Source organism: Glycine max, chromosome 9 (genome assembly GCF_000004515.6).
Source record: "Glycine max cultivar Williams 82 chromosome 9, Glycine_max_v4.0, whole genome shotgun sequence".
Taxonomy (NCBI): Eukaryota; Viridiplantae; Streptophyta; class Magnoliopsida; order Fabales; family Fabaceae; genus Glycine; species Glycine max.
In genome coordinates, this window is record NC_038245.2 from 6,251,322 (window position 1) to 6,269,096 (window position 17,775).

At 33.4% G+C, this 17,775-nt stretch overlaps 1 protein-coding gene across 1 annotated transcript; it reads right to left on the reverse strand.

The window, feature by feature from the left end:
* Positions 1-12,908: 12,908 nt before the first annotated feature.
* LOC106794326 (uncharacterized) lies at positions 12,909-15,155 on the reverse strand. Its single transcript, XM_014761572.2, has 5 exons — positions 14,767-15,155; positions 14,430-14,604; positions 13,417-14,297; positions 13,267-13,315; positions 12,909-13,058 (listed from the first exon to the last, which is right to left on the reverse strand). The coding sequence occupies exons 1-5, from the start codon at positions 15,153-15,155 to the stop codon at positions 12,909-12,911; spliced, it is 1,644 nt and encodes a 547-aa protein (XP_014617058.2).
* Between the last annotated feature and the right edge of the window lie 2,620 nt (positions 15,156-17,775).

A 17,775-nucleotide genomic window follows, 5' to 3' on the forward strand; every position in this document is an offset into this window, starting at 1 on the left:
TTTTGCATTGGCGACACACCTCCACGTTGGAACCGCCATCAGGACTGGCGATACAGGCCACGTGGGACTCGCCCACAGTGCTGGCGAGACATGCCATCTTCACATGAAGTTGCATTTAGGGCTTCAGCTTTTCAGTATTAGGTTCAACTTTGCATTGTTTAGGGATGCAACATATACAGAGTAGGATTTGAGTAGCTTTTGACCTTGTATACGTTTTCTTCTATAAAAAAACCTCCAATGTAAACTTTGGATTCACACTTCTCTTCTTCAAGCTGAGCTTTGCTTTTCTCCATTGTTGAGTTTCATTGAGTGTCTGCGTGCTGTTGGTGCTGGTTTCTTTGCTTTTGCTGAGTTTTTTTCTTCCATAATTCATAATTCCCTGGTAAGTGATTTTCTTAAATAACATTTATATATTATGATTTATATATTTTGTTGTTAATATTTTTAAAATAATAGGTTAGCTAGTATTGATAGGTATTGTAAGTTTAGGTTAATTAGGATTAATAGGTATTGTAAGGTTAGGTTAGTTACTATTATTAATAAGTATGCTGTTATTAATTTTTATGTAATAATAGATATTTGAAGGTTAGGTTAGTTAGTATAAAAATATTATTTAGTTTGTAGTATATATTTTTAGATATTATATATGTGATATATAGTGTTATATTTTTGTATGTTATATATAGATAGTATAGTTTTAAATAAATCAATTGATAAGTTAATATTGTTTGAGTTAATTATTTTTAGTTTTTAATTTTTAGTTATATATATATATATGATAAGATAGTGTTAGTTTTAGTTTGTAGGTTAATATTAATTGTTTTAGGAAATTTACGTTATTAAATATATGATACATTGTACATTATTATTATTTTTGTATATATATTTTTAAATAATTTTTTGCATTTTAATATTTGTTTGTATTATAAATAATTTGTTAGTCCATATTTTATTCAATTATTTTTTTGTTAATTGTAGAAAAAAAATTATTTATTTAAAGTTTTGTTCACATGTATTTTAATTTATATATAGAATATATTAAAAATTGGCTAGTTTGATTTTTTTCAAATTTATTGTTATATATCTAATAATATTTTTATAAATGTGCGTAGTTTAATTTAATTTATATTATCTACAAATAATGTATAAATTGATTTGTGAATTTATTGTATTATATATTATTTTGTAGTAGCAATGACATCTTCATCATCATCTTCATCACATATTAACATTAAGTCTGGCCCCATCGATGCTGATGTATTATGGATGCAACCTAAGCATGTTTCAGAACATGTTTGGAATGGGGAAGAAGATCGGAAATTACATATCAGACGAGTTGTCCCCACGTATCAAGGGAAAGAACAAATTCCCAAGCAAATTTTTCCTTTTCTTCTACAATCTAGTTTCGCCTGGATTATCAAGATGGGATACTTAAAAATAAAGGCCTCATTAATTAGTGCTCTGATAGAAAGATGGAGGCCGGAAACACATACGTTTCACATGAGATGCGGAGAATATACTATTACTCTCCAAGACGTCTCTGTATTGTTAGGTATAAGTGTGGATGGTTTACCATTAATCGGTCCAACAAATCTTGATTGGGCTGATTTATATGAGGAATTATTGGGAGTGAGACCACAAGAAGATGAAATTAAAGGTAGTGTGGTTAAATTAAGTTGGCTGGCTCACCATTTTGCGCAAATAAATAACGACGACGACGAAGAACAAGTACGAAGGTTTGCCAGTGCATGGATACTGAGATTCATTGGAGGTGTCTTGTTCGTTGACAAAAGCAGTAACAAAGTTTCGCTAAGGTACCTTCAATTTTTACGTGACTTTGAAGAATGTGGCAGATATGCATGGGGAGCTGCCGTACTTGGTTTTCTATATAGAGAGATGTGCAATGCCACCGGTTATAAAACTAAATCAATCAGAGGTATGTGCATCTTACTACAAATGTGGGCATGGGAACAATGTCCAACCTTGGCTCCAAAGAGAACTCCTTCCCAAGTAGAAAATACACCACTGGGGCACAGGTTAGTCATTTTTAACAGCGTCTTTCATTTCAATAGAATAAATGGTTTTAGCATATATTAAATTTTAATCTTTGTAGGTGGCTGCGACGTGGAAACCAACATATCGGCAATGATGATGTGAGAGTTTTTCGTCGCAAGTTGGATATTATGAAACGTCATGAGGTAAGAACATGCTATTGTATTTGTAAAATAAAAAATTATATGTGTTATTTTACTAAAATATTCACAACTATGTTGTTATATGCAGTTTGTGTGGGAGTCGTACCCATCAACCGTTATATCATTGTTGCCTCCCATTTGTTTAGTCAGAAGTCTCGCGTGGTACACGGTGGTGCCACTAATTTGTTTCCAAGTTATTGAGTGGCACCAACCGGATAGAATATTGAGATAATTTGGTATGCAACAACCAATTCCAGAGTCTCCTTCACAACCCTTAAACATTCATGGCATAACATTAAAAGGGAAACATGACGAAAATTGGGGGCAATTGTTCGCCCCAATGATTCATCAGTGGAAAAATCGCGATGCATTTAGGGTCGACGCTTATCCCGACAAGAAGACCTATTGAGCTTTAACTCGGACTACATGGTCTGGTATAGGCGAAAGACAAAGATGTTTGTTGACCCACAAAATGCAAAGACGGCTACATTGGTATCTTTTAATTTTTTTGAATATTTAACTTGAACATTTTTTTAATGATGGCCATTAATTTTCTGACCCTTATAATTGCAGGCTAAAGTTGCGGAGACATTACAATACATGGTGTCTCCTCAAGGGAGGAATACATGGACAGTTGATGATCTCGTGCCTTATGTGAAAAAAATTACAATTTTATCCGAAGAGCAAGAGAGAGTCACTGAGCCAGTGTCACATGGTCCTGCATCTGAGCGTCAATTTCCCGCACAATAGTTTCACATACTTCAGTCAAGTGTTGAAACTCAGGGCATAGACAGACGAAGGGAGACTGTTGAAGGGGAAGAATATTCCCAACAAATGCCGAAGCATGGCCATGGAATGTATTACACGCCACAAACATTTGCTGAGTATTCGACACAGATGTGTCCGTATCCTTTTCAGGGTCATCACACTGATACTTCTGCAAGCCAGCAATCGTTCGATAATGTTGCGGAAACACAAGCTCATTTTTCATGGCCCAATTCCAACACCTAATGCCCCGTTAGGAACACAATGGAATGTACCGGGACAAATACCTAATACGGGTGACTTATTCGGTGTTGATTTGCATCACGCATTTTCTGCGAAGGCTGACGAAGAAGAAGCGGGGAGGCATCGGGGCAGAAGAAATCCTGATCGCCAAGCACGAAGATGGGATCGACCATGTGGCACATCCTCACGGCATTACGGACACCAAAATGAATGATTTGCATGTCTCCGTTTATTAAGGCTTTGTTGTATATTTGTCATTTGAATTTCACACGTAATGTATGATATTCAGTTTATTAAGGCTTACTTATGGATACAATTTATGTCGTGTATCAAACTATAATAATCAATGAACCCTAAACCAAATAACTAAGGTAGCCAAAAGGAAAAAACTAATGTTTCTAAGTAACGATGAACATCAATGTGAACTAAACCCTAACCCATAAAACATAAAAACTAAACACTAACCCTTAAAATATAAGCACTTAGCCCTAACCCTTAAAATAAAAAACTAACCCTAACCCCTAAAATATAAGAACTAAACCCTAACGCTTAAAATAAAAAAACTAACCCTAACCCTAAAAAATAAGAACTAAGCCCTAAACCCTTAAAATAATAAAACTAACCCTAACCATAAAATATAAGAATTAAACCCTAACCCTTAAATTAAAAAAATTAACCCTAACCCCTAAATATAAGAACTAAACCCTAACCCTAAAAAATAAGAACTAAACCCTAACCCTTAAAATAATAAAACTAACCCTAACCCCTAAAATATAAGAACTAAACCCTAACCCTAAAATAATAAAACTAACCCTAACCCTAAAATAATAAAACTAACCCTAACCCTAAAAAATAAGAACTAAACCCTAACCCTTAAAATAAAAAACTTAGCACTGACCCCTAAAATAAAAAAATTAACCCTAACCCTTAAAATAAAAAAACTAACCCTAATCCCTAAAAAATAAGAGCTCAGCCCTAACCCATAAAATATAAAAACTAAACCCTAGCCCCTAAAACATGAAAACTTATCCCTAACCCTTAAAATAAAAACAAACTCTAATCATTAAAATAAAAAAACTAAACCCTAACCCTTAAAATAAAAAACTAAACCCTAACCCTTAAAACATAAAAACTAAACCTTAACCCTTAAAATATACAAACTAAACCCTAACCCTTAAAATAAAAAACTTAGCCCTAACCCCTAAAAAAAGAACTAAACCCTAATCCCATAACCATACCTTTTAAACCCCTAACACTAAAATATAAAATCTAAACCCTCAACCATAAAATATAAAAACTAAACACTAAACCCTAAATACTAAATTCTAAACCCCAAACCCTAAACACTCAATTTTAAACCCTTAACCCTAAACCCTTAAATCCAAAATTCTAAACACTAAAACCTAAGGCTTAGACCCTAAACACTAAACCAAAATACTTAGACACTAAACCATAATGACTAAGTCCATAGTTTGTCATTGTAGATAGTTAAAAAAAAAACTAAGGTAGACAAAAGAAAATAACTAACGTTTCTAACTAGCGATCAACACCAATGTCACTCAACCTCGATTGATCCACTCCATTTATTTCAACTTCTAAATGTAATTTTATTTCATTAGAAGTACACATTCAACAAAAAGTAACTGACGATTTCATTGAAGACCAACAAGTAAATACATTGAACAAAACCTAAAGCAATACAAGTCAGTCATGTAACATACATAAATCAATTAAATGAATTACTCCCACGATCAGATTGCATTGGACATCGGCACCTATTGTGCCCTGCTGCTCCACATCTACTACATTTTTGTCGGTGGTCAGATGGTTCGACCCAATCCATCTCATTCTTTATCCTTGTTGATTTTGGCCGACCTTTCGCACGAATTGTAGTTGGGTCAGGGATTAGTGTCCATGCCTCATCAGAAGGAGGAATTGCCGCTTCATTCCCAAGAGGCCACCACTGTGCGGAGTATGCTTTTAAGATGTGCTCATTGGTGTAAACAACATCTATATATTGGTAGTAGTTCATGCTCACGTAACCACAAGCTGCAATAATGTGTGAACATGGATAGTGAAGCGCAGAATACCTTCCGCATTGACAATAATGGCCATTCAAGTTAACTGCCCGTTTTTGTCCGCCACGTTGCGTTATAGGATTGAAGGTCTCCTCTACTTCAAACCTTGTCGAGTGGATATCATACACGCGAACGATGTGCGAACAAGCTTGTTCTTGATTTTTCCTAAGTTCTGTAACAAGCTTAGAACAATAAACTTGGCCTTCTCTTAATTGTCTTTGGGCTTGGCGACCACGATCAACAAAATACTTTCGGCACCTACTATATGTTGACTTGACCAACGCTGTTATTGGAGTGCTGCGACAATCTTTCAACACCTTATTCACACATTCTGATAGGTTGGTTGTCATGTGACCATATCGTCTTCCAGATGTATCGTAAGCCATGCTCCATTTTTCCTTTGAAATGCGATCAATCCATCTTGCTATGGCTGATCAAACACATGCTTGCAAGGAGTGTACACTGCATCAAATTTGTTATCATCAAAAGTTGTACGTAGACATGAAACTCAAATTAAATTAATGTATAAAATAAACCTTACCCAATTTCTTGAACATCTCTTTTTGTTTTGCGTTGTTGAATTTGCGATTGAAATTGCTGGCTATGTGTCGGACGCAATACACATGATAACCGTGGGGAGGTTGCCAACCAAGTGCTTCGTTAGCGACAACAGACTTTATACTTGCGTGACGATCAGATATTAGACAAATTCCATTCTTATCTGTGACGTGTTCACGCAAGTGGGCCAAAAACCATGACCATGCTATTAGCGTCTCGCCTTCGACCACGACAAATGCTAGAGGAAGAACACCACCATTTCCATCTTGTGATGTGGCCATTAACAGGGTCCCACGGTATTTTCCGTATAAATGTGTGTTGTCAACTTGTATGATTGGCTTACAGTACTTAAAAGCCTCCTTGCATTGACCAAATGTCCAAAATACTCTATGAAACTGACGATGTTTGCGACTCATCCTATTACCAACACTAAAATCGTCATGTAGTATTTGAAAGTAAGAGCCAAGAGAATGATTTTGCATGTGTGTTAGCCATGACGAGAGTTTCACATACGACTCTTCCCAATCGCCATATTCAATTGCAATCGCCTTTTGTTTGGCCATCCATGCTTTTCTGTATGAAACCTTATAGGAAAATTCACTATTTATCCTTTCTTGAATCAAAGAAATTTTTATTGATGGATCTTCTCTGATCATGCCTGTAATTCAAATAATTAAATAAAATTACAAATTAAAATAACAAATAACACAAAAGTAGGATAATATGAACATAAAAAACGTACCTACTACGCAAGTCACAATTAAATTTGAATCAAGCTTCTCATGGTCTTGTGTCATAGTCATATTTAGACATGTGTGCGGTCCACCCCATTGTGTCACTTTCCATGCATCAGTTTTTTTGGATAAAATTACCCTCATATAAAAAGGGCAAGGAGACTCTTCGGTGTTGTTGGGGGCAACAAACGATATATTTGTGTAATTTCGTTTCAACAACCTTAAAACTTTGATGCACCTTCATCACATATTGTTTGAGTGCATTTTTGACCGCATCTTTACTGTCAAAATCCATGCCAACATATAATTCTTGTCCAACATTAAAAGTCGTTGGCATGTCCAGACCACAAATGTCTTCCTCGTCCGGATGACTCCAATTGATATTATTATAATGCATAGCATCATTCCAAAATGGATTTTGAATTTCTGGTACACCTAATAATTTATAAAAAAAATCACGTCAACAAACTACTCATATTTAGTTACCATTAAATACAATTCTCATAAAAAGATAGATGTATTCAACTAATTTTGTATTTCACAAACATTTACCTTCGCTTGGGTGAACAATTGAAACTGGTTCAACGATGTCAGTGACTTCATCGTCTGTATCAGATATTCCATCATCACTATCATCTTCATCAAAAGACTCTTCAACGTATGAGTTAGATGCAAGATAATCATCATCATCATCTTCATCAACATGTAAATTGCTTATATTTCTTGGCAGTTCCGACTCATGATGAGATACATTACGTCCACATGACGTAACAGAATTTGCAGCATGAAACATAGAACCACCAGCAACATCCTTTTCTACGTACAATTCTAGAATTGACATTTGTTGTTGTTGTTGAAAACTTTCGATCATAGTTTCAACATCTTCGTCATCACAAATTTGCAACGCAACATATTTTCCTGAAACTAAAAATCTACAACTTATAGTAGAAATAATTTCATTATTTTCTAACTTTACCTTATCTCCAATTTTTTTTTCAAAGCATTGAAACTAATTCCGCGTTTAATCTGAATCGCCTTTTTACTGCCTTCAAATATTACACCATCATTGTCTTCATATACTCTTCCGTTGAAATACAACACTGTAATAATTGAATTCATGATATACCTACATCAACAAAATTAAAAATAATTAATCATAACAATAGTCTTTTTAAAATAAATAAGTGTATCTGCTTGCTGCATCTACTAAATTAAAGTTAAAGTTAAACTTAAACTACAAAATTAAAATAAGTAAACATTATTAAAAAATAACTTCAAAGTAAAAAACCTAATTACAAAAATTAATAGGCTTAAACTTCACGTGTTAAAATTTGTTTCTAAATAAAACAATTATTACTTCAATTGAATATTTTGTGAATCATAAAAATAAAAAAAAAATTATTTGTTTCCTCTATTAAACTTAAAGTAAATATTGAGACGTCATTCTAACCAAAAAAAAATTACTCATACATCAAATTAAATAATTCAAAAAAAAAATTCCTTCAAAAACTTAAAGACTCACATATAATATTTATAACCGGAAGTGTCACACGTCAAATTTCTTCTAAGCCACAAAAACCATGAACAAAGAGGATTACAAATAATTACTCATACTAATTTTAAAATAAAAATTCTAATTAAAAAAAATTTACTTAAACTTTGCCTTCAAATTTTAGTCTAACAAATAAAATTATTACTTCAATTAAATATTTTGTCAATGATACAAATATAAAATATTTATTTGTTTGCTCTATTAAACTTAAACTACACATTCATACTTTATTCTAAAAAATTACTCTAATTAAATAATTTATGAAAAATTCCTCAACTTCACAAAAAGTTTCAGACACAAAATAGAAGGGTTATAAATGAAAGGATTACACTTAAAATTTTTTCAGACGGAACATAATTAAAATTACAATTTTTTTATTAACTTATACTATATTTTATAATTAAAATTACAATTTTTTTTTTGTTAACTTATACTATATTTGATCACAAGTAAAATGAAACTTTGTTTTTAACTCAAAACAAACCACAAAATAGTTAAGAAATAGCATGTAATTAGTTTTTGTCTTAAATTAAATTATATGTCAAATAATACCAAAACAATTGTAATTGTATATGTCAAATACGGAATTTAAATTCATTCGCAAAACAGTTAAAAAAAAGGCTTACAAATAATTACTGCTAATAATTTCTAAATTAAAAAACTAATTTACAAAATTAATACAATTTGACCTTCAAATTTTATTCTAACCATAAAATTTATTACTTCAAAATAAAAAATTTATACATGAGAAATAAACAAAAACTAAAAAAAAAAAAAAAATAGAATCAACAAACTTCAAACTTCAAACGAAAGGCTTTCTTCCTCTCTTCACACTAGTTTCTTACTCTCTTTCAGTATGAAATTTTGCTAGTATTGAGTATCATTGCAAGTGCTCTATTTAAACAAAATTTACAACAACAAAGCTGAAGCTATCTGTCAATTTACACGCCATTAAAGCAAAAGCAAAATTGTATGCATGTCAACATTTATAGTCTCCTCTTAACCTGTGCAATGCATGTGAACAAGGTGTAGCCTCTGAACCCTAACCTGCAATGCATGTGAACATCTACAGGTAGCCTTTGAACCCTAACCTAACCTGCTTTCAGACCTTATCTTTAGTCTCGTCATGAACAGGGAGAGCATGCGTAACTTCCTACATGGAGCATCTCGTCGTTAGCACTGGCGAGATTGCCCTGGTGTATGTCGCTATTATTGCTGGCGGCATCAGTGCCTACTCAGCAAGTATCGCCAAGAAGAATGGCGGCATAAGTCCTACGTGGAGCATCTCGCTCGTGCTGCTGGCGGGACTGCTTTCTCGCTGCTCCTGCTGGCGGCATCCCTGGAGTCGCTAATGCAGTTGGCGACATCAAATCAGAAACAGACCCCCCCTGCAATTTCTTTCAAAAGGGACCCTGATGCGTAAATTGTTTATAAATGTGTCCCTCTACAGTAAATTTGCCACCGGCTTTGTTTCAATTCCTTAATTTTTATCTTTGCCTTTTTGTTTGCACACTTTAGTTGCCTTCGTTTATAAGGCATTTGTATATACATCTTTCGATTGAGACACTTGTTTTTTTTATGAGATTCTAGTGATGCAAATATGCAATGCAATGAATACTGGGAAATTTGACTTCCTAGTGTAATTTAATTTTCTCAAAAGGAAAATTTGTCGCTTTACTCAAACGGCATGTGGGGTTGCCCCAACACGAAAGAAGACATAAAATGGTAGGTTTTGGTTGCATGTACGTATTAATAATGTTTTAAGGAGTGTATGCCAAGTTGCGGATCGTTTTGCTTGCACATGGTGCATGTATATGGACATGTACAGTGATTTGAGAATATAAAGTTGAGCTGATTTTTGTGTGCATGTGTGTATTGCCATGAGAATGACGGAAGTGGAAGGATAACGATCTAATTGAAGTTGCACAACGGGTCTATAACCGCAATGATCAAATTTTAATATTAGAAATATTTACCTATCATGTAAATACATACTAGTATTATTTAATAAAAAAACTGATAACAAAAATATAAAAAATGTTCTACGTTGAATATAGTCCAAATTAATTCACAGTAAAAGTTATGACCTGATAAATACAAGTAATGAGTGTAACTCAATTTAAAGATGGGGTCATCCTATGACTGATGGAACATGCATGATTAGCAATACACTTCTGTCACACTTATATAAATAAGGAGTTATAAGATGGAACATCATTAGCAATACACTTCTGTCACACTTATATGAACCAGGAGTTATAAGATTGGTTGAGTGATAAAAGAAAAAGAAAAAGAAGAAAATATCATAAATTTGATTCTTTCTCTTAACAAAAAAATTAATAATTAATTACTAATATTTTCCAATAAAAGAAAAACCTTATGGAGCGCTAGAGAATTGTGGGGGCCTGCACAGGTGTATCAATATTCAGTATCACCCATGCATTCACGCAAATGCCCACCAAGTTGCGAAGGACTAATACTGAAATATTTTTTGTTTCATACATAAGTTCTTAGAATCAAGAGATTTGGTTTTGCTATATTTGATACATTTTTCTTTCACAAACTATGCTAATATTTTTGGGTTGATATTGCCTGAATGTTGACTATTCTTCCATGATTTATGATGTTATTTTATGCTTATATATACCAAGGGGTTTTTAGTTCACTTGGCTTAACAAGATATGAATTGTTTTAAACTCTTAGTTTTATCTTTTATTTTTATGGATAAAAAATAATTAATGCTTATATCATTTGGCTATGTTATCCGGTAATTTAGAAGCACGTAATTTGAATTTTTTTAAACATTTTTATAAGCTTGGAAATTTATAAAAGCAACCTTGGGCCCAAGAATCTGTATCCGAGGTTCTAGACAATGAAGATGATGGACCCAAGTTGTTGGAACGAAGTGTTTAACCTGGAGATAAAATTCTAATTAAACATCTAACGAGATTAAGCCAAAATTTGGTTAATAAAAAATGTGAGTTTTGAATCAGACAATTGGCTTGCACGCAAAATTTCCAGACCTTAATTAATTAGTGAGAGTGACTTAACTTTAATAATTAAAAACATTAATTAGAAGTTAATAAGCTAACGAAAAACTTAGGTTGAAAAGAAGCTTATTTAGATGAGTCTTGGTATTTAATTTGAAAGTTATAGGTTAACTAATGATAAAATGGAAATTTTTTTCAAAATTAAATTAAATATCATAATTAATATTATTAATTTTACTCATAATAAACTTAAACTTAATTAGGTTAGATTTGATTGGAAAAATCTTTTTGGACTTAAATTAACTAAGAGATTACTTTTTTACGATATATATATATATATATATATATATATATATATATATATATATATATATATATATATATATATATATATATATACGTATAAACATGTTATTTACAGTTTATATCATGCACATTACGCTCCCAATCAAATAGGATTCACCATCCTTCTATGGTAAGAAAGGAAAATTGTCAGTTTTCCTTCTTGGGATGTATAGCTTGGAAAACAGCTTCAAATTCTTCTTTTACTCTTTCAAAGACATTCGGACCCTTAACTTCATCGGTAGGAGTATTCTCATTAATATCATCATTCCTTCCATGAGTTTCTTTATGGTGATGGTGTTGTGACTTATCATGGTGTATGATGGCTTTAATCTCTTCCTTAGCTTTCACAAATATGTTTGCTTCCTTTGCTTTTGTTTCTGCCAATAAAAAAAAATGCCTTACATCAAGTCAACAAATTATTGGCCATGAACTTGTATATCAAATCAGCAACTCATGATGAAAGAAGCCTTTGGTTATTTATAATGGCATGACATGATTTTTGCATTCAAAGGACATAAGTAGAATGGATTTTTTTTTTATATAATTCTTTGACATAACTCTAATTGGTTTAAGGGAGAGGAAGTGATGGAAAGAATTTTGATTAGACATTAAGTTTGGTCAAAAGGAGAGAAGAAAAGGAATTTGATGGCTGGGAGATAAGAGATTTTAATGGAAGAAAAAAATAATAGTCTTTTTTTTATTTGGTTGACAAGTCAAATCAATGTTGTTAATGGCAAATGGCGGTTCATGACGAAAAGTAAAAAATTCATCATAAAAATATGGCAGATGGCGTAGCGGAAAATGGCGGACTATATATATATATATATATATATATATATATATATATACAAAATAATAGATAAAAAATAAATATAAAAAAAAAATTAAAAACAATGGATTGCATTTAAATAAACTACAAAAGTTTCATGAATTCACACAATAACCAACACCAAACAAACTCATTCAAGAGTTCAAAATAACAAAATGATAAAAGCATAATGCAAAGTGTAAAGTAAAGGTTGAAGCTCTAATCATCTTTTTCAATCCCAACATAATCCTCTTCATTGTTATCATAAGGTATTGGAGCATCTCCCTCTCCCTCTTCTCCATAAGATGCCTCAAAATTAACTATGATTTCTTCTTCTTCATATTCAAGTTCAATATCCTCAAACTCTAGATCCTCATCATTTTCTTGGACTGCTTTTTGCTTCCTCGATGAAGATCCAACAACCATTGCATGTTTTTTTAGATGTGTGGGCAGCAACAATAGGAGTAATACCAGCACTTGTTGGTTGCTTTCTTTCCTTTTTTTTCCTCCTAATGTACATCCTACGCTCTCCAACCCCCGAAGCCTCATACACAGTTGCCCAATTTAGTGCATCATCGTCTTCAAATACCAAATCATTTCCAGCATCATTATCATCATCTTCATCAATCTCTCCCACGAGTCATTCATTGCGCAAATCAATATCATTAAGAGAAATTGGATCAATTTCATCTCTTGCATTATATCTTTGCTTCAATTGTTGGTTATATTTGACAAACACCAAATCATGCAACTTCTTGTGCTCAAGCCTATTTCTTTTTATGGAATGAATCTACAACATAACAAATAAATCTTGATCTCAATCTCAAATATACTCCAAATAAAACTTGACCATCAAAATTAAATAAAAAGCATAGTTAGAGTTTTGTCACAATTACTTGCTCAAATACACTCTAATTTCTTTCACATCCTGAAGCACTACAAGTCAAACTCAAAATTTTAACAGCTAGCTTTTGTAAATTTGGAGTTTTGACCCAAACATTTGCCACCAATATGCTACAATACCAACTAAGAGCATAACTTAGAATTCTGAATTGTAACATTAATACGTAAAAAAAATAGTATAGTATTTGTCATTTGGTAAAAGTTTCTTACTAGGAGAATGTGTTTTCCTTTGAGCAATTGCAAACTTAGAACCAAAGTGTTCAACATCAATCTTGTAAAGATGCAACTCAGTTAGAATTTTCTGTTGCACATCAAATTGTGGAACCAACTTCTTAATGCAATCAAACAATCCATTGGTGACCTTAAAATCAAACTCCAAATCAATGTTGTCATAAAAGAACTCAGGATTTAAGAAGTGGGCAGCTGCATGCAATGACCTATGAAGTTGACAATTCCATCTTTTAGCAATGATTGCAAACACTTCTTTGTACTTGCTTTCGTTGTTGTTGAAAGACTTGATAATTGTTTCTTTTGCCTTGTTCATTGCTTCATATATATAGCCCATGGCTGGTTTCCTTTCATCATCCACAAGACGAAGCACTTTGACAAATGGAGCCATGACTTTAAGAGTGTAAACCACACTATTCCAAAAAGAAGGCATGAACACTAGCTTTGTAGTTTCTTGCCCCTTAGGCTCCTTAGATAACTTGTTTAAGATCCATTCATCAGAAATAAACATCTTTGTAATATTAGATTTCTCTTTGTGGAGCATTTCTAAGGTTAGATAAGAAGTGACAAATCTAGTAATAGCATGTTTCACTAATTCTCTCTTGTTTGTATAATTTTTCAACAAGCTTAAGGTACCAGAATGGGCATAGATAAACCCAACTAGATTAATTGTCCTTCTAATTCTCTTCCTTATCAAGGGAAGTTTCCCAGTGTCTTCAAGCATCAAATCAATATAATGGGCTGCACAAGGAGTCCAATAAATATGTTTCCTTTTGTCCTCTAACAACTTACTCGCTGAAACATAGTTGCTCCCATTATCAATTACAACTTGAACAACATTCTCTTCTCCAACTTTCTCCATAATAGCATCAAGCAACTCAAAAAGCTTTTCACCTATCTTCACAAAATCAAAGCCATCAACAGACTTAAAAAACATTGTACCAGCTTGAGAGTTAACTAAAAAATTAATGATGCATCTTTGTTTCCGATCAGTCTATGTATCGGACATAATAGTACAATCATACTTGACCCATTGCTCCCTATAGCCTTTCATCAAATTTTCAGTGTATTCAACTTCCTTCTTCAGGAGTGAAACTCTGATATCATGATAGCTTGGAATGGGCAAATGTGGCCCATATTGACCAATGGCTACAACCATATTCTCAAAGCATTTCAATTTAATGAGGTTGAATGACAAACCAGCTCTGTACCAAAAGCAAGCAATATATTGATGCACCTTCAAAACTTCATTCTTATCCATTGACTCTCATATGTTCCTTTGCCTCAACATTTCCATTTTTCTCCGATTGATTGTATTTTTTGGATTCTTACAAAAGCTGTCCATTGGTCATTTTTTAGTCTCACACTTTGTCTTTGCGGCCAAAGCAATAGCATTGCAAGAGTCCTCAAACTCATCTTCACTTTCATCACATCCAATTGGTTCACCAAATTCAAAATCTCTTATATTTGGCATATTACCACTACTAGTACTACTGTAAGTGATCCCACTTTTTTTGTTAGCTATATATCCCTTGAGCTTTTCGATTACATCTGGTGGAGTTTTCTTGCAAGATGCAACATTACCCAGCTTCCCAACCAAGTGTTCTTTGGCTCTCATTATTCCTCCATTTGTGATTTTTCCACAGTAATTACAAACAATGGTGTTTGTATCCTCTTTCACAAGTGGATGACAATACTTCCAACCAGGTTTTGTCCTATTTTTCCTTGTTGCAGCATTAGATGATGGTTCAGTCATTGTAATTAGTAGAAGAGGGCTGAACAATTAAAAAAAACATAACTAGAAAAAGTCATGGCTCCACTGAAAAACAAAAAATCGAAGAGAGAACTCGTCACTGTCGAGTGGTCGTTCGTTGTCGTCCTCGTCGCTGCTGCGAATGGGAGAACTCGCAACTTCGAGGTGTGAGAACTCGCGTGGTGCTCGTGTGTGTCGTGCTGCTCATCTCATTTAGGATTCCAAACCCAGGGTTTAGGGTTGGGTCAGGTCGGCCCTAGACGACCCAATTTTTCATTTTTGGAAAATTTAAAAAAAAAACGTTTCTTCCGCCATAACCGCCATTCCACCATCACCGTTAAACCTATGGCAGCTGTCATGGTGTTGCCATTTGAAACCTGCAATGCCACCGCTATTTGGTGGTGTTTTATCAAAAATCTGTCACGCCATATCGCCATGGTGCCGCCATAACCGTCATTTGACAACACTGAGTCAAATAGATTTTTTAAAATTAATTTAATTTTAAACGCTTATAATTTATTTTGAATTTCAAATATTTTAGTCAATACAGCTAAAGTGTTACAAATTCCCCCCTCCCAAAAAAAAATCTTACTCTCCTCCATTCCCCCTCCTCTTAAAAATTGAACCAAACAACAAATTTCCATAAAATCCCTCCTCTCCCATTCTTTCCATTTCCCACAACCACACACTAGGTATAGGATTGGAATAATAGCAATGAGATAGATTCACTGGCCTAATGTGTTTCTACAATAACATGTATGAAGACATTCGAAAGAATTTGAACTATAGCAATGAGACTCACTAGCCTAATGTGTTTCTATAATAACATGTATGCAGCCATTTAAAAAGATTTGAAAATGTAAACACCATCTTATGTACACAATCTCCAAATGACTAAGATAATTTACCTTTCCCATACATTAACATATATACCTGGTGGAGAGCTTGGAGATTCTTGGTTATGTTCTGATGACTCGACGATTTGATCTTCATTCCTAAATCACAAAATAAACAAAATAGAAGACAGAGTCTATCAACAGTCAACACCAATGTCCAATGTCTACTTTCTGCAGTCAATTTTGACTTTTATTTTTCTTTAAGAAGATGTGTGTGATTTGAACCTTATATCAGAAGTAAGAGCCTTTATCTTGTGATGAAACACTTCAGCAAGGCCTTGAAACTCCTCCTTTGCTGGCTCAAACACATTCGGAGCCCTAACATCATCAACTGAGGTGTTATCGCTATTTAGTCCATGAGATTCCCTGTTATGATGATGGCTTGAATGCTTGTTACAATGATTCATAGTTTCTTACTTTGCTCTTTCAGCCAAATTAGGTGCTCCCTTTTCATTAACTGATAGCACAGAAAATCATAATCATCTAACCAAAATTAGGCAAAACAAACTTCATATACAGCTCTTGGTAATTTTTCCATAACTTCATAGTTCACACAAAGTAAATAAAAGACTCAAACGAAAATCAGTTCTCATTTTCTTTGTATTTTTCTTTTAATTTTGGTCCTACGATATAAAGACAATATATCTTAGAATTCTAAGATGGTATTAAAGTCAATTCTATCATTGTTGTCGAATCTCTAACACATCCATTGATGCCAACAATTGAACATCTCGAGTATGGAGATTGCAAGACTGAACATCTCTGGGTGACCCAATAAAAGGCCAAACAATGGTGATCCTGTAGGCCCTAAAGAAATAGTTATAAGCTCTTATTCTGTCTTAGAATTTGGATTTAAGCCTAATTCAACCTTATAATGATGGCCCTATTTTAGTCAATGTGGGATAATTTCCAACAATATACTTCAAATGCATTACTAGTATTAAAATTTAATACTACCATTACAAGATAATTGAAGACAATAATGCAAAAGCCAATCTCTATACACCAAAGACAACAAGATTCATCTGTAAGTAGCACACAATGTAAGGATTATTACATGTTGCAAAATAAAAATTGAATTGACACATATTGAAAAATGTGAAAGTAATTGCAAATCAAAGTTTCTGCAAAGCCAAACTAATGTTTGATTGAACGAATGATTGGATTGAGATCGATACAAAAATGGGCGTATTCGTACTTGATGCAGATTAGACTTAGATTAGGTCATGCTGAGTTTAAGGTTAACGGGGGAAATGTATATGGGGCTTGTTGAGAATGCGCTAATATGTGGTTGTATAAAAAAGTCAACTAGTTTTAAGATGGGTAACAGTTGTGACTTGTGAAAGCAAAAACGCATGAGGCATGACCAAAACAAACGAGATCCAAAAGCGAAGTGAACTTTTATTAGGGGTGGGTAAGCGGGCCGGCCCGCCTCGCGTAAGGCCCGCCTGCATAAGTCCGCATTAGTAGCGGACTGGGCCAGCCCGCCCCGCATTCTTATATGGACCTAATAAATTGGTTCGTCCCTGTCTCGCGGATCTAACGTGCCGGTCCACTGGCCTAGTTTTAAAAGAATTTAAATTTCAATAAAAATGCAGCACAATCAAATTAAGTTCAACACAAATGTAAATAAAATATCAACAATTAGTCAATTACATCAATAAAATAAATAATGTCTTAACAAAAGAAAATCCAAGCAATAAATCTAAAATATGAAACTTGAACAT

Excerpts from the sequence above, each read along its gene's own strand:
- LOC106794326 (XM_014761572.2), bottom strand. The coding sequence starts at position 15,155 with ATGACTGAACCATCATCTAATGCTGCAACAAGGAAAAATAGGACAAAA. Across the intron at positions 14,605-14,766 it reads GCTTTGGCCGCAAAGACAAA|AGCTGGTTTGTCATTCAACC; the intron begins GTGTGAGACTAA and ends CTTTTGGTACAG. Across the intron at positions 13,316-13,416 it reads GTTGAACACTTTGGTTCTAA|AATTCTAAGTTATGCTCTTA; the intron begins GTTTGCAATTGC and ends GTTACAATTCAG.